The sequence below is a fragment of the Pogonomyrmex barbatus genome, unplaced genomic scaffold, assembly GCF_055798465.1.
Source record: "Pogonomyrmex barbatus isolate J1 unplaced genomic scaffold, ASM5579846v1 scaffold1, whole genome shotgun sequence".
Lineage (NCBI taxonomy): Eukaryota > Metazoa > Arthropoda > Insecta > Hymenoptera > Formicidae > Pogonomyrmex > Pogonomyrmex barbatus.
In genome coordinates this window covers 18897595-18911449 of record NW_028297098.1, presented here as the reverse complement: position 1 = coordinate 18911449, position 13855 = coordinate 18897595, and the positions used below count along the sequence as shown (strand labels likewise).

At 30.4% G+C, this 13855-nt stretch overlaps 2 protein-coding genes across 8 annotated transcripts; both read left to right on the top strand.

The window, feature by feature from the left end:
* The first annotated feature begins 3860 nt into the window (after positions 1-3860).
* Positions 3861-5829, top strand: LOC105422778 (juvenile hormone acid O-methyltransferase-like). 2 transcript variants are annotated; one of them, XM_011632283.3, is made up of 6 exons: positions 3861-4004; positions 4163-4407; positions 4480-4645; positions 4862-4994; positions 5067-5220; positions 5453-5829. In XM_011632283.3, exons 2-6 carry the CDS (start codon positions 4218-4220, stop codon positions 5641-5643), a joined length of 834 nt encoding a protein of 277 aa, XP_011630585.2. In that variant the 5' UTR covers positions 3861-4004; positions 4163-4217; the 3' UTR covers positions 5644-5829. The 2 variants fall into 2 exon arrangements, with proteins under 2 accessions (XP_011630585.2, XP_011630586.2); XM_011632284.3 differs by having other exon boundaries at positions 3865-4004; positions 4212-4407.
* Positions 5830-8286: 2457 nt separating this feature from the next.
* On the top strand, positions 8287-11534 carry LOC105425356 (juvenile hormone acid O-methyltransferase-like). Of its 6 annotated transcripts, none has more exons than XM_089076577.1 (6): positions 8287-8337; positions 8477-8585; positions 8748-8913; positions 9126-9258; positions 9328-9481; positions 9694-11534. In XM_089076577.1, exons 2-6 carry the CDS (start codon positions 8486-8488, stop codon positions 9882-9884), a joined length of 744 nt encoding a protein of 247 aa, XP_088932703.1. In that variant the 5' UTR covers positions 8287-8337; positions 8477-8485; the 3' UTR covers positions 9885-11534. The 6 variants fall into 6 exon arrangements, with proteins under 6 accessions (XP_088932703.1, XP_088932696.1, XP_088932680.1 ...); XM_089076570.1 differs by having other exon boundaries at positions 8700-8913; XM_089076554.1 differs by having other exon boundaries at positions 8477-8672.
* Positions 11535-13855: the final 2321 nt, after the last annotated feature.

Genomic DNA, 13855 nt, shown 5'->3' with positions numbered 1-13855 from the left:
GCCAGATGATATGAAAGATGAATTCATGGACAACCTGATAAGCGAAATATTGAGCCAGGACGTTTCGATATCGTTTGAAAATAAAAATGACGAATTAATATTGAAATACTATCTCTTAATAGCATATATAAAAAAAACCGCGGTCATTTAAGTGCGAACAATATATCCCTACATAGAAGATAATATAAAATTAACAGAATTATTTCTATATTATTTGATATAAGATATTGACAAAATATACTGACAATTAGAATATTATATTTTATAATATAGAGTATTATAGAATTATATAGAATTATATAGAATAATATAGAATTTTATAATATAGAATATTATATTTTTAATATAGAATATTGTAATTTATAATATTTTAATGCAATGTCGATTATTGCTTTGCAAAATAAATAAATAAGAGACATTAAATAATAAAAAAATGTGTCAAGTTATATTTGATATCTCTCTTAACAAAATCTTACGTTCGGGGCAAATATTCGCCCGAAAAATGGGACAAAAGAAAAAAAATTAAACACATTGTCTTTTAACCAACACTCCCCTTACAATCCTAAATTTTATGTTTACTTTTGTAATCAAGCTATATCTTTAACTTACAATAGTACAGCCATTTGTAGAGTATTGTTATAACATACAGATTATATATTGTATGGATACAAGAGTGGGCATTACAATATCAATATTAGCGCAGTGTAATGAAATACACAAGTACTATGACGACAAAGAGAAAAAGAGTCTGTCAACGAAAGAGAGAGAGAGAGAGAGAGAGAGAGAGAGAGAGAGAGGGTGGGGGGGATTAAAGAGAGAGAATGCACCCCATGGTCTTTTTTCTCCAAAATATAGTGACGATAGAGAAATTACTTTTGCTACAGATTGTTCCGTCTCCGTTCCAACAATGCATTCCTTATTCTCCACCTTCCTGTACACTCGTTCTCTACCTTACCTCATTTCATTTTAGATAGAGAATGTGATTTTTCAGATAATATGCCAAACGTTTGTTTATTCCATTGCAAGGAGTGAACATATTCACTCTGTAGGAGAGAAAGTTCACTCCAAACGGAATGATTTCTTATTGTTTAACAAAGAGTGATACATTTCACTTCTAAAAATTTAGAGTGTTAATAATCTGCCAAACTTAATGCTATCAAAAGGAATCAAAAAGAAAATGGCAAATTTGCATGTAAAGGAACAAGTCATTTTCTCGAATTCTATACTGATTATTTTTTTAATGATTAAATGTCTTCAAGTAAACCAAAATCTCATTCAAAATTACAAACAAAAAAAATTTATTAAGACAAATTGAAGTATACGACTCAGTTGATTCTGTTAAAAAAAGAAATTTAAAGTGCTTAGTAATCTGTTAACGCTACAAAAAGATTGATTAAATTATATCAATTATATCTACATTACATTTGCGATTTCATCGACTGCTTCTCTCGTGCGACTTCTGCCGAATCTTCTCTTGTAAATTTCAACATTCTCACCTCTCACTTTCGTAACAGCAGAAGCATCATAAATTATCGTCGTTAATTTGTCGCTAATTGTTTGTCATTCAACGCGAAGGAAAAAATAGCTTCTTGAAATTCTAAGCGAGAAAGTAGCAATAATAGAAATAAATCTACATAATAGATTTGAGGTATATACACAAAATAGAAGAAGACAAGAAGAGAAAAGAAGAGAAAAGAAAATTTTTTTCTATTCTATCACCGAATATAAATGCCAAAGACGATAAAAATTCAGCAGTACAGAAGCGGATTCGATATTGTGAACAGTTACACTAGACTTAATACTTCTGATACGAAGAACTATAAGATCGAACGGTAGCACCTCGTACTACTTCATAATCAACATTTTACGAAGAAAAAGAACGTGATAAATAAGAAATCATTTAACATATCTTTTTGGTTTATAAAATATTTTTTCTCGTTATTTATTTTAAAAAGAAATTTTGAGTAATGAGTTTCTATCAGCAATTCCTTGATAGCATAATATCGTGTCACTTATAGAATCACAAATTTACATAGATTCAAGGATTCGATTTTAAAATTTTAAAAGAATGCATTTCTCATTCTCTACCTTCCTATCTTGTCTCTATTTTACCTCATTTCATTTTGGATAGATAGAGAACGTGGCCTCTGATAATATGTCATTGCTAATATCCGGTTGACCTTACATTATTAAATAAAGTTAAAACGAAAACGGTAGATTTGCATACAGTCAAGTGAGTTGTTTTTTTGAACTTTGTACCGAGTATTTTTTTAATTGTCGGATGACTTAAAGTCAAATCTCTCTCTTAACATTGCAAATGATAAAAACTTATCAAAACAAAATGAAGTATACGGCTCGCTTTGTTAATTCTATAACAAGAAGAAATTTAAAATCTTTAATCGGTCAAACTTATTGTTACAAAAATATTAATTAATATGTATCATCTATACTGCTTAAATTTGGAAAAAATAAAAGCAGATTACTTTTTTTCAGTAAATTAATTTTCACAATATTATTTTGTAACTTTTGTACAATAAGTTACGACTACAAACGATTACAAACTTAATTTACAATACTTGCAAGCTTATTATGTGTAAACGATAACTGCAGTAGAATAATTGCTATAATTCAATCACCTTGCGTATTTGTTACCATGTTTGTGTATCTTATCAAGTTTTAGTCGCCCCGATGCCATTCACGGCAAAACGATCTTACCCACGTTTTTTTCGCAACGTCGCCATCGTGATTTGTCACTTGGTGGATGACGAATAATTACGTTGCATTTGTTATTTCACACGAATGCTTCTCTCGTTCAACCGCTGCCAAATTTTCTCGCTTGTAAATTCCATCAACATTCTCACCTCTTACTTTCGATAGTAACAACCGAAGCAATACGAATTATTGTCTTAGTTTCTCTAGTTGTTTGTTGTTCAATGCAATTGAAGAGATAATTTCTTGAAGTGTTTTGATTATAAGCGAGATAATAATAGATCTACAAAACAGAATTGAGGTACAAAAGATAAAATATGTTGTTAGAGAGAGATAAGGTTAAAATAAGAGAAAAAAAAGTTGTAGGAAAAAGGGAAGAAGAAAGTTGTTTCTATTGAATCACCCAATATAAATACCAAAGGCGAAGATATAAAGCTCGGAATTAATAGAAGCAGATTTTAAGACTTCGCCCACCACCGTTCGAAGCTCAGCGGCCGAGCCGCCGAACAGCTGTGCCTCAGGAGCGTCGCCCTATGAGAAACATGCTCGTACGCCTTTCGCCTCAAATTGTCACTTAGATATCATCTTTGCTAAATTATTTTTATAAATAAATAAAACGTTAAATTTTCTATTATTAATATATTACATTGTACTTTATTTATGGGTGTTTTATTTCAAATGTAATAGATCAAATATCTCAAAAAATATAAAAGAAATGAAAAAACTTTTTACAAAAGTAAAGTAAAAAGCTACAAAAAATTTTGTAGTTTCGAAAAGAAAAAATAATGGCATTATTAATTAAATTGTAAATAGTGTTACTTTCGAGATTTTTTTATAACCATTATTTTTTTACATGGTATCACATATTTTTTGTTATTTTTACGTATTTTTTGTTATGCAATATGATTTCTTTAGTTCTTTTAAATATAAAAGTAGTACACACATATGAAAAACTCAACTCAGAGTCATCTTTACAAGATATTTCGTATTTTATTCTGTTATATTCTGACATAAAAAAAATATTATGTAAACTAATCATTTTCTGGTAAATGCTGTTCGGCCGGCTGATAAAGGAACAGTTGGTTCGGTGGCTCCGCCCCTGAATCTCCAATGGTGATGGAGGAAATCGAGCAAAATATGCAAACTAATTCCGAACGCTAGTATAAAAACAGGAGCGAACCCCCGTATTGTGAACTGTCCCACCAGCCTTAGTACTTTTGAGCAGCTGTAAGATCGAACGGTAGCAACTCGTACTACTTCATAATCGACATTTTACAAAGAAGAAAAGGAACGTGGTAAATAAAAAATCATTTAACATATCTTTTGGGTTCATAAAATATTTCTTCTCGTTATTCATTTTAAAAAGTAATTTTGAGTAGTAGTTGCGAGTTTTGGCAACAATTCCTTGATAACATAATATCGTGACGCTTATTAAAATCACAAATTTACATAGATTCAAGGATTTGATTTTAAAATTTTACGAAATATCCAAATCACGTCAGAGGTGCATGATGGAGATGGCTGAAGAATATGCCAAAGCAAATGTCTTATCACGTAGTGATGGCCAAGACATTATCGAGGAATTTAGTTTCGAACTATCGAAGGTACAAGGTAAATGTCTCGACATAGGATCCGGTCCTGGTGATGTTACCAAGGACTTCTTATTCCCTCTATTGCCGCACGACGTCGAAATAGTAGGTACGCGAATAAATGAAAATTTGGAGGTACATGATTCCTATCGACGATGATCTCATGTTGACCTCATTACAGGGTCGGATATATCGCAATCAATGGTAAATTACGCCCGTAAGAATAACAGTAATGAACGACTATCGTACATCATCCTGGATATCGAAGGAAGAATGCCAAGTGAGCAAATCGAACAATTCGACTACGTTACGTCTTTTTATTGTCTGCATTTTGCCTACGATTTAAGGTACTTTTAATATATACGTTTGCTAGATAATAATTAAAGAAGAAAAGCTTTCAGAAATAAAATTCACAATTGACAATTTTTTGTAATCAATTTTGATATTTATTAGAAAGAAGTTGCACGAAAATATTTGCATATATATTAATAAGTTTTCAATTAAGATTAAGAAAATATGTATCCCGTATAATTTTTCTAATTAAGAAATTATTAAATTTTTAGTCATGCCTTCGAAAATATATTCAAATTGTTACGTCCGAATGGAAAAGCGCTTGTGACGTTCCTTGAGTATCATATCGTATACGAGGTGTACATACGTCTTAGCCAGAATCCAAGATATGAATTTTATCTTCAGGTGTCACAGTAACGCATTAAACATACATATTAATACATGATAATATTAAAATTAAATGTTTTTCTTTTTAAGGATGCGCATCGTTATGTGCCGTATTTCCAAAGAAAGGTATACAAAAATATAGAAGCTAGTTTACGAAAAATGTTGGAAGACATCGGCTTTGAAATCTTACATTGCAGCAAAAGAGAAAAATGTTATCAATACAACAATCAACAAATTTTAAAAAGTAATTATATTAATAAATATTATTCCAAAATTAGTATTTATTAAAATATTATTAAATAGTAATATTTAAGTAGTATTATATAATAATAAAACAAATTATTAGTTATTATAGAGAAAAGAATGCGTAAACATGATTTAAATCATAACAAAATTAAATAATTAATTAATTAATCGTCTAAAATTCCTCATTTCTTTAATTAAATAGTTTTTAAATATCACATTTGTTTTTACAGATCAAATGTTATCCATTAATCCTTTTATAAGTCGAATGCCAGATGACATGAAAGATGAATTCATGGGCGATCTGATACGAGAAATATTTAAGCAGGACGTTTGGATACCATTTGAAAACAAGAACAATGAATTCTTATTGAAACACTACCTCTTAGTAGCATATATAAAAAAACCTCAATCGGCCAATTAAGTACGAAAAATATATCTCTACATAGAAGGTGAAGGCAAAATTAACAAAGTTACTTTTATCTTATTTGATGTATTGGCAAAATAATTATAATATAAAGTACTATAATATTTTAATGTAATATCCATTATTGCTTTATATATTATTGCAAAATAAATAAATAAGAATAATAAATAATATATCAAATTATATTCGATATTTCTCTCAACAAAATCTTACGTTCAGGGCGAATGTTCGCCCGAAAAAAGTAACAAAAAAAGAAAAGAATAAATATGTCGCCTTTGACCAACTTGTCTCCTACAACATTAAATTTTATGTTTATTTTTGTACGCTACATCTTCGATTTTACAATAGCTATCTAAAGGGTATCGTTATTATAACTTACGGATCATACATCGTATGAATATAAAAGTGGATAATAAAACATTAAGATATCGATATTCGTAGCATAATGAAATGCGCAATATTATAACGAGAGAGAGAAAAAAAAGAAGTCAGAGGAGGACAAAGTCCCATTATCCTTTTTTCTCCAAAATAGTGACGGTGAGCAAATTATTCTTGATATAAAAAGTTGTCTCCGTTCCAACTACGCATATTTCTTCATTCTCTACCTTCCTATATATCTTTCCTCTACCTTACCTCATTTCAATTTGAATAAATAAAGAACGATAATATACTAAACGACTGCTGACGTCCGATGCAATTGGCATTGAATTAAGTCAAACGAAAATGACAAATGCATGCAGGCACGCAAGACATTCTCTATACCCAATAATTTTTTTAATTGTCGTATGTCTTAAAGTAAACCAATCTCTCTCTCAAAATTAAAAACAATGAAAATTTACCAAAACAAAATGAAATATATGACTCATTGTGTTGGTTATCTAACAAGAAGTAATTTAAAGTTTTTAATAATCTGTCAAACTTAGCGTTACGAAAAGATTCGTTAATATATCATCTTTACTGCTTAAATCTAGAAAAAATAAAAGTAGAATATTTTCTTTTCAGTTTCAATTAATTTTCACAATGTTATTTTATTATAACTTGTTTATAATAAATTATGACTACATATTTAATTTCCAATACTTAGAAGCTTCTTTTGGGTCCACGATAATTGCATTGGATTAATTACTGTAATTCAATTACCATTTTGCGTGATATTTGTTACCATGTTTGAGCATCTTATCAAGTTTTAGTTTCGTCCCGATGCGGTTCGGCAAAACAATTTTACCTGTGTTTTTTACGTGATGTCACCATCGTGATTTGTCACGTGGTGGGTGGCGAACAATTATGTTGCATTTGCGATTTCACGCGAATGCTTCTCACAGTCGACCACTGCCAAATTTTGTCGCTTATAAAATCCATCAACATTCTTACTTATAGATTTCATCACCTCTCATTTTCGATGGTAACAAATCCATGTGATACATATCTTTATATTCCCATTAAAACTTTCTCATTCTAAAATTGAAATGACAGTAGCTCTAATTCTTTTTAAAAATGATGATGTCATAAAATTGCATGACATTTATCTGACTCAATTTAAATAATATGTATCCAATCTAAGTAAATACATATATTACTTAGGTAAATATACTGATAAGGGAAGCTGCCCTGATGACTTTGACCTTGATATATGTCAAGATCATCAAAACAAGGTCACTCTGAATAACAATTAAAAGCCGTCGCTCGTTATCCATTAAAAAGTTATTAACAAAAAAAGTTTGAAAACTCGTTTGGGTCAGTTATAGTATTAACAAAATTTTCCGTCATAGAACATGCATGAGCCGGTGAGGGGCAGAGCCTCTGCACTCTCACTCTAAAAAAAATTGTTTTAACTCACCCGTTATCACAGTAATAATTAAATATCATCATAAAAAACCTATGTGGAATCTTGTTTCGCGTTGGAAAGTATATGCGTTCCATCCCCTCTCAGGAGCCGTGCTTATAAAAGATCTAACCTAATCTAACTCGATGGTATATATTTCATATATATTATTTGTAAAAAAATTTGTTATCAATAATTGGCGCCAAGTTATATAAATTATCATACAACTATTTTTAACTATTCTTAAACTATACATACAACTATTCTTAACTATTCTTAACTATTCTTAAACTATTCTTAGAAAATAAAACCTGACAGAATTTCAAAGTTTAAAAATTAAGTTTAAATTAATTAATCTGAAATAATTATATACTATAAAGAATTTGATGCTTCATATTAATAATAATGTTTCATTAAATAATATATTTTTCTAACTAATTTCTAATAATTTCTAACTAAAATTCCAAAATAGTTTCAATATTGAACGATATATATAATTGTAGTATGTTGTAGTATGTCGTACATATTCTGCTGTATATTTTCAATAAAACGATATATTTTAAATATACAGACATATTTTAAATATACGACCTTAAAATCAAATATACGACAACTTGGCGCGCCCAGATCGCATTAAAATTTAAATTCGGAATGATTAAATAATCTTGATGATTAGCAATTCGTCGGCTTGTGTAAAAAAATACGACTGGTTTCGCGTTCGTGAAGCATTGCCCCACCTATGTGATAATGAGCCACGACTGTGTTTTGGTTCACCGAATATAAATATCAAAAATGAAAGTAAAAATTCAGTACGGATCCGGATCCGATATTGTGAACTGCTTCATGCTTTACTTCTGATATGAACAACGGTAAGTTCGGTAGCGCTTCGTACTACTTCATAATTGGCATTTTACGAAGAAGAAAAAGACCATGATAAATAAGAAATCATTTAACATATCTTTCAAGCATTCGATTTAAAAATTTAACGAAATATCCAAATCAGATCAGCGGTGCGCGATGGAAATGCCTGAGGAATACGCCAAAACAAATTTGTTATCACGTCGTGATGGCCAAGACATTATCGAGGAATTTAGTTCCGAACTATCGAAGGTACAAGGTAAATGTCTCGATATAGGATCCGGTCCTGGTAACATTACCAAGGACTTTTTATTTCCTGTATTGCCGCACGACATCGAGTTAGTCGGTACGTGAAAAAATAAAAATTTGGCAGTGGACAGTTCCATTCCAATGATGACATCGTCGACCTCATGTCTTACAGGCGCGGACATATCACAAGTGATGGTAAATTATGCCCGTAAGAATAATAGTAATGAACGACTATCATACATCATCCTAGATATTGAAGGAAAAATGCCAAGTGAGCAAATCGGACAATACGACTGTGTTACATCCTTTTATTGTCTGCATTGGATTTACGATTTAAGGTACTTTATGATATTTCCTTTTGCTAGATAACATTTGAAGAAAAAACGCTTTTAGAAATAAAATTGACCATTTTTGTAATCAATTTTGATATTTATTAGAAAGAAGTTGCACGAAAATATTTGCATAAATATGTTAATACGTATTCAATTAAGATTAAAGAACATGCTTCCCGTGTAATTATTCTAATTAAGAAATTGTGTTAAATTTTTAGTCGTGCTTTCGAAAATATATTCAAATTGTTACGTCCGAATGGAAAAGCGCTTGTGACGTTCTTTGGCTTTCATGGCATGTTCGAGGCATTCATACGTCTTAGCCAGAATCCAAGATATGAATTTTATCTTCAGGTATCACATTAACTTACTAAACATACGCATTAATACACGATAATATTAAAATTAAATGTTCTCTTAAAGGACGTGCATCGTTATGTGCCTTATTTCCAAAGAGAAAAGTCCAAAAATATGAGAGCCAGTTTGCGAAAAATGTTGGAAGACATCGGCTTTGAAATCTTACATTGCAGCAAAAGAGAAAAAAGTTTTCAATACAACAGTCAGCAAAATTTAAAAAGTAATTATTTTAATAAATATTATTCCAAAATTAGTATTGATTAAAATATTATAAAATAATAATATTGAAGTAATATTATATAATAAAACAAATTATTAGTCATAGAGAATGCGTAAACATGATTTAAATCAAAATAAAATTAATTAATGTTTAAATAAAATTCTCTATTTCTTTAGTTGAATAGTTTTTAAATAACATATTTGTTTTTACAGTTCAAATATTACCCGTTAATCCTTTTTTAACTCGAATGCCAGATGACATGAAAGATGAATTCACAGACGATCTGATAAGAGAAATATTTAGCCACGACATTTTGATACCATTTAAAGACAGAAACAACGAATTCATAATGAACTACCACTTGCTAGTAACATATGTAAAAAAACCGCAATTGGCCATTTAATCTCTTTATCTACAATATGGTATGAGACTCGTAAGGAAATCGAGCCAGGCCAGTACTCGGAATTAGTTGTCTTTTTCGACTCGATTTCGAAGGCGACGCCTACAGTTCCCCCACTACCAAGACTTGACGGCCGAGCCGCCGTAGCCTTATCTCTCAGGAACGTCTTATATTAAAAATGCACTGTTTTGAGTGACTAAACTATTATTAAATTAATTTCTTTATTAAATTATTTTTATTTTTACAAACATTAAATTTTCTTTTTAACATATTTGTGTTTTTTTATAATATTTAATGATAACAAATACGTTTATAATAGAATTATTACATAATAATTAGAATAATTAAAGTTTTACAATAAATTTTCACATCACTCGTAAGGTATTATTGACGTATTTTTTTAAAGTGATTTCCTTAGTGATTTTTGTACTTAATAATTTCCTATTTTATTGAAAAGAATCAAATATATGACTTAATAAAAAATGAAAAATAAACGCGTGACCCATATAATTTTTGTTTGTTTAGATGTTAGATGGAAAATTAATTTCATTTTCTACGTTGTATACATGATCTTAGTAGAGATGACATATCAATAGAAATTTTGGAAAAACTAGTTTGCATCAGCAGAGATAGTAATGCATCATAATGAATCAAAAAATGTTTTTCTTTTCTTGTGCATCACTATCTTCGTTGATGCGAAGTTCTTCTAAAATTTCTATGGATATATCTCTAGTAGAATCGTGTAAACGACCCAAAAAAATCAAATTAGCATTTTTATACAAATTGCTTTTTCTTTCGCATTTGTTTTTTTTTTATTTTTTATATATCATATTTTACAATATAGAATTTTATTTTCCTGCCAAGCCATATATTTGATTTCTTATTTTTTAATGGAATAGGAGCCTACTGGAGAAATCACTAAAAAGAAAACGCGTCAACAATAATACCTCATGGATGATACAGAAACCTATTGTTAAAACTTTAATTATTCTATTTATTATGTAATAATTCTATTATAAACGTATTTATTATCATTAAATATTATAAAACACATAAAATATGTTAAAAAGAAAATTTAATGTTTATAAAAATAAAAATAATTTAATAAAGAAATTGATTTAATAATAGTTTGACGGAAACAGTGCATTTTTAATATAAGACATTCCTGAGGCATAAGGCTCGGCCGTCAAGTCTCGAGCGGTAGTGGGGGAATTGTAGGCGTCGCCTTCGAAATCGAGCCTTCGAAAAGGGCAACTAATTCCAAGCACTGAGCCAAACACAAGAATCAAGGGTGATATGTCGATCGAGCCAAACCTAAACAAAACGGGTCAGGTTAGTGGTTAATTGTCTCAGTTACGTATTATTCTTGGCCACATTCGCACGTTTAAATATATTTTCTTAAAAATATTAAAAAAAAACTCTTATATAATGACGCGTGACCGACCTTGCTGTCGATTATGGCACGCGCCATCGGAACTTAAATCATAGGGCAAGGGATTAAGTGCAAAAAATATATCTCTACATACAAAATTAACAAAGTTGTGTTTATCTTATTTAATATATTGATAAAATAATTGGAATATGGAATATTATAATATTTTAATGCAATATCCATTATTGCAAAATAAATAAAAGATAATAAATAATAAAAAATGTGTCAAGTTATATTTCTCTCAACAAAATCTTACGTTCGGGGCGAACGTCTGCTCCAAAAAAATAACAAAAGAAGGAAAGAATAAATATATCGCTTTTGATCAGCTTGCTTCCTACAATACTAAATTTTATGTTTATTTTTGTATGCTACATCTTCGATTTTATAATAGTTTAGCCATCTAAAGGGTATCGTTATTATAACTTACAAATCATACATCGTACGAATACCAGAGTGGATATTACGGTATCGATATTGGTAGCATAATGAAATGCGCAATGCATAACGAGAGAGAGGAAAAAAGAAGTCAGAGAGGAAGAAAGTATCTCATTATTTTTTTTTCTCCAAAATATAGTGATGGTGGGCAAATTACTTTTGCTACAGAAAATTGTCTGTGTTGCAACAATGCCACTTCTCTACCTTTCTACGTATCTTTTATCTATCTTACCTCATTTCATTTTGGATAGATAAAGAATTCTGATAATATGCTTAACCACTGCTGACATCCGATGAAATTTATATTGAACAAAGTCAAAATAAAAATAGCAAATTTGCATACAGACAAGCAAGTTTTCTATATCTAATAATTTTTTAATTGTCGGATGTCTTAAAATAGACTGATTTCTCTCTCAAAATTGCAAATAATAAAAATTTATCAAAACAAAATGAAATATACGGCTCAGTGTAATTCTGTATCAAAAAGAAATTTAAAGTCTTTAATAATCTCTCAAACTAAACGCTATTAAAAGATTAGTTAATATATACTATCTGTTTAAATTTAGAGAGAATAAAAGAAGTCATAAAGTAGATTATTTTTTTTCATTGAATTAATTTTCACAATATTACTTTAACCTGTGTACAAAATATTACAACTACAAACTTAATTTACAATACTTGCAAGCTTATTTTGTGTACACGGTAATGGCATTGGATTAATTACTGTAATTCAATCACCATTTTGCGCATTTGTTCGACCGTGTTTGACCTTATCGAGTAACATGTGTCGAAATAATTCCGCGAACGATTATAAAGTAAGTAAAGAATATAATCCACTAGATTTATATCTCATCGAAATGCGCGTCGCGCCAGTGGATAGCAAACAGCGTTCTGTTTGTTCGCGGTTTGCACGAACGAGACGATGAGAATATACCCGGCATACGGATATATATGTATCAAATTCGACCGGAGCGGTAATCCACGTTAAATTAATTCGACACCTCCGAAACGGCGATTGCGGAACAAATGAAGTCCACGCAAAACCGATTATCCGTCTGAAATTTCCCGCCGTCGCCGCAAAGTACGCGAGACGAGTTTCTGGCGAAATTACTCGCGCCGCAGGTAATTGTCTCCGTTTCGATCTGTCAGCTTCCCCGACAGTTTGCCAGGGAGGCTCGATGACCGGGTTCAAAGGGGTAGGATTCAGTGTAACGCGGCACCGGATAATCCGCCAAGGGACCGTCGCCGAATCTTCGAGGGTGGGCCTCGCTAAACAAAGCAGTCGAGAGAAAGAAAGAGAGAGAGAAAACGCGAATGGGTGCGAGAGAGGGAACGGCTGCTCGTTTCGCCTAACGAGATACCACGAGGAGGAATATGAAAGGTAGTGCAAATCGGGCAAGATTTGATTTATATCGATTCATATGGGTTCACCGGAGGTGAAGCGAAATCTGAAGCGTGAGATAAATCCTAGCAGAATTTTCGTCAAATTATGGGAAGCTGATTTAATTCATCGTTGATTTGGTAAGACATTATTGTGATAAATGCGCCATAATGAACAATTCCTTATGGTAAGCAAATCCACACATTTCCAGAAAGTAATAAAATTGTTTGTCTTCAAAAATAGAAGGAACTATGATACTAGTGCGATAAATTGTATCAGTGATTGATTTTTCGTGAGAACTAAATGGAAAGTATATATCTGATATCTAACTAGTTTCGAAATAAAACGTATAATCATGTTTTCTTTTTTAACATAAAATTGTAATTATCTTTCAATTGCAATATAGTCAGATCACAGATTAAGAAGCTTATCAAAGTTTATTCGTCATCCATTATTTATTGTACTTATTACTTTCTAAAATTAATCACTTAATTTTCTCTTTTCTTTCCTGCCTCATGCATAGTCATATCGTATATAATTACAATCTACACGTCAATATACAGTTATTAATTTATTATATACAATTAAATATAATTTTTAATAAATTGCATTATATGATTTTTTTAAATTTGAGCATCAATAATTTCGTGTTTCTCTAAATACTCTGTCAAAGTTAACTTTTAATCAAAATAAACTTGATCAATTGTATTATATAATACTATTAAA

What these genes read in the sequence shown, in the direction of transcription:
- LOC105425356 (XM_089076545.1), top strand. An exon ending in GCACGACATCGAGTTAGTCG is followed by an intron (nt 8,673 to 8,747) that starts GTACGTGAAAAA and finishes CATGTCTTACAG; the next exon opens with GCGCGGACATATCACAAGTG. An exon ending in GATATGAATTTTATCTTCAG is followed by an intron (nt 9,259 to 9,327) that starts GTATCACATTAA and finishes GTTCTCTTAAAG; the next exon opens with GACGTGCATCGTTATGTGCC.
- LOC105422778 (XM_011632283.3), top strand. Translation starts at nt 4,218, where the DNA reads ATGATGGAGATGGCTGAAGAATATGCCAAAGCAAATGTCTTATCACGT. An exon ending in CATTTTGCCTACGATTTAAG is followed by an intron (nt 4,646 to 4,861) that starts GTACTTTTAATA and finishes TTAAATTTTTAG; the next exon opens with TCATGCCTTCGAAAATATAT. An exon ending in GATATGAATTTTATCTTCAG is followed by an intron (nt 4,995 to 5,066) that starts GTGTCACAGTAA and finishes TTTCTTTTTAAG; the next exon opens with GATGCGCATCGTTATGTGCC.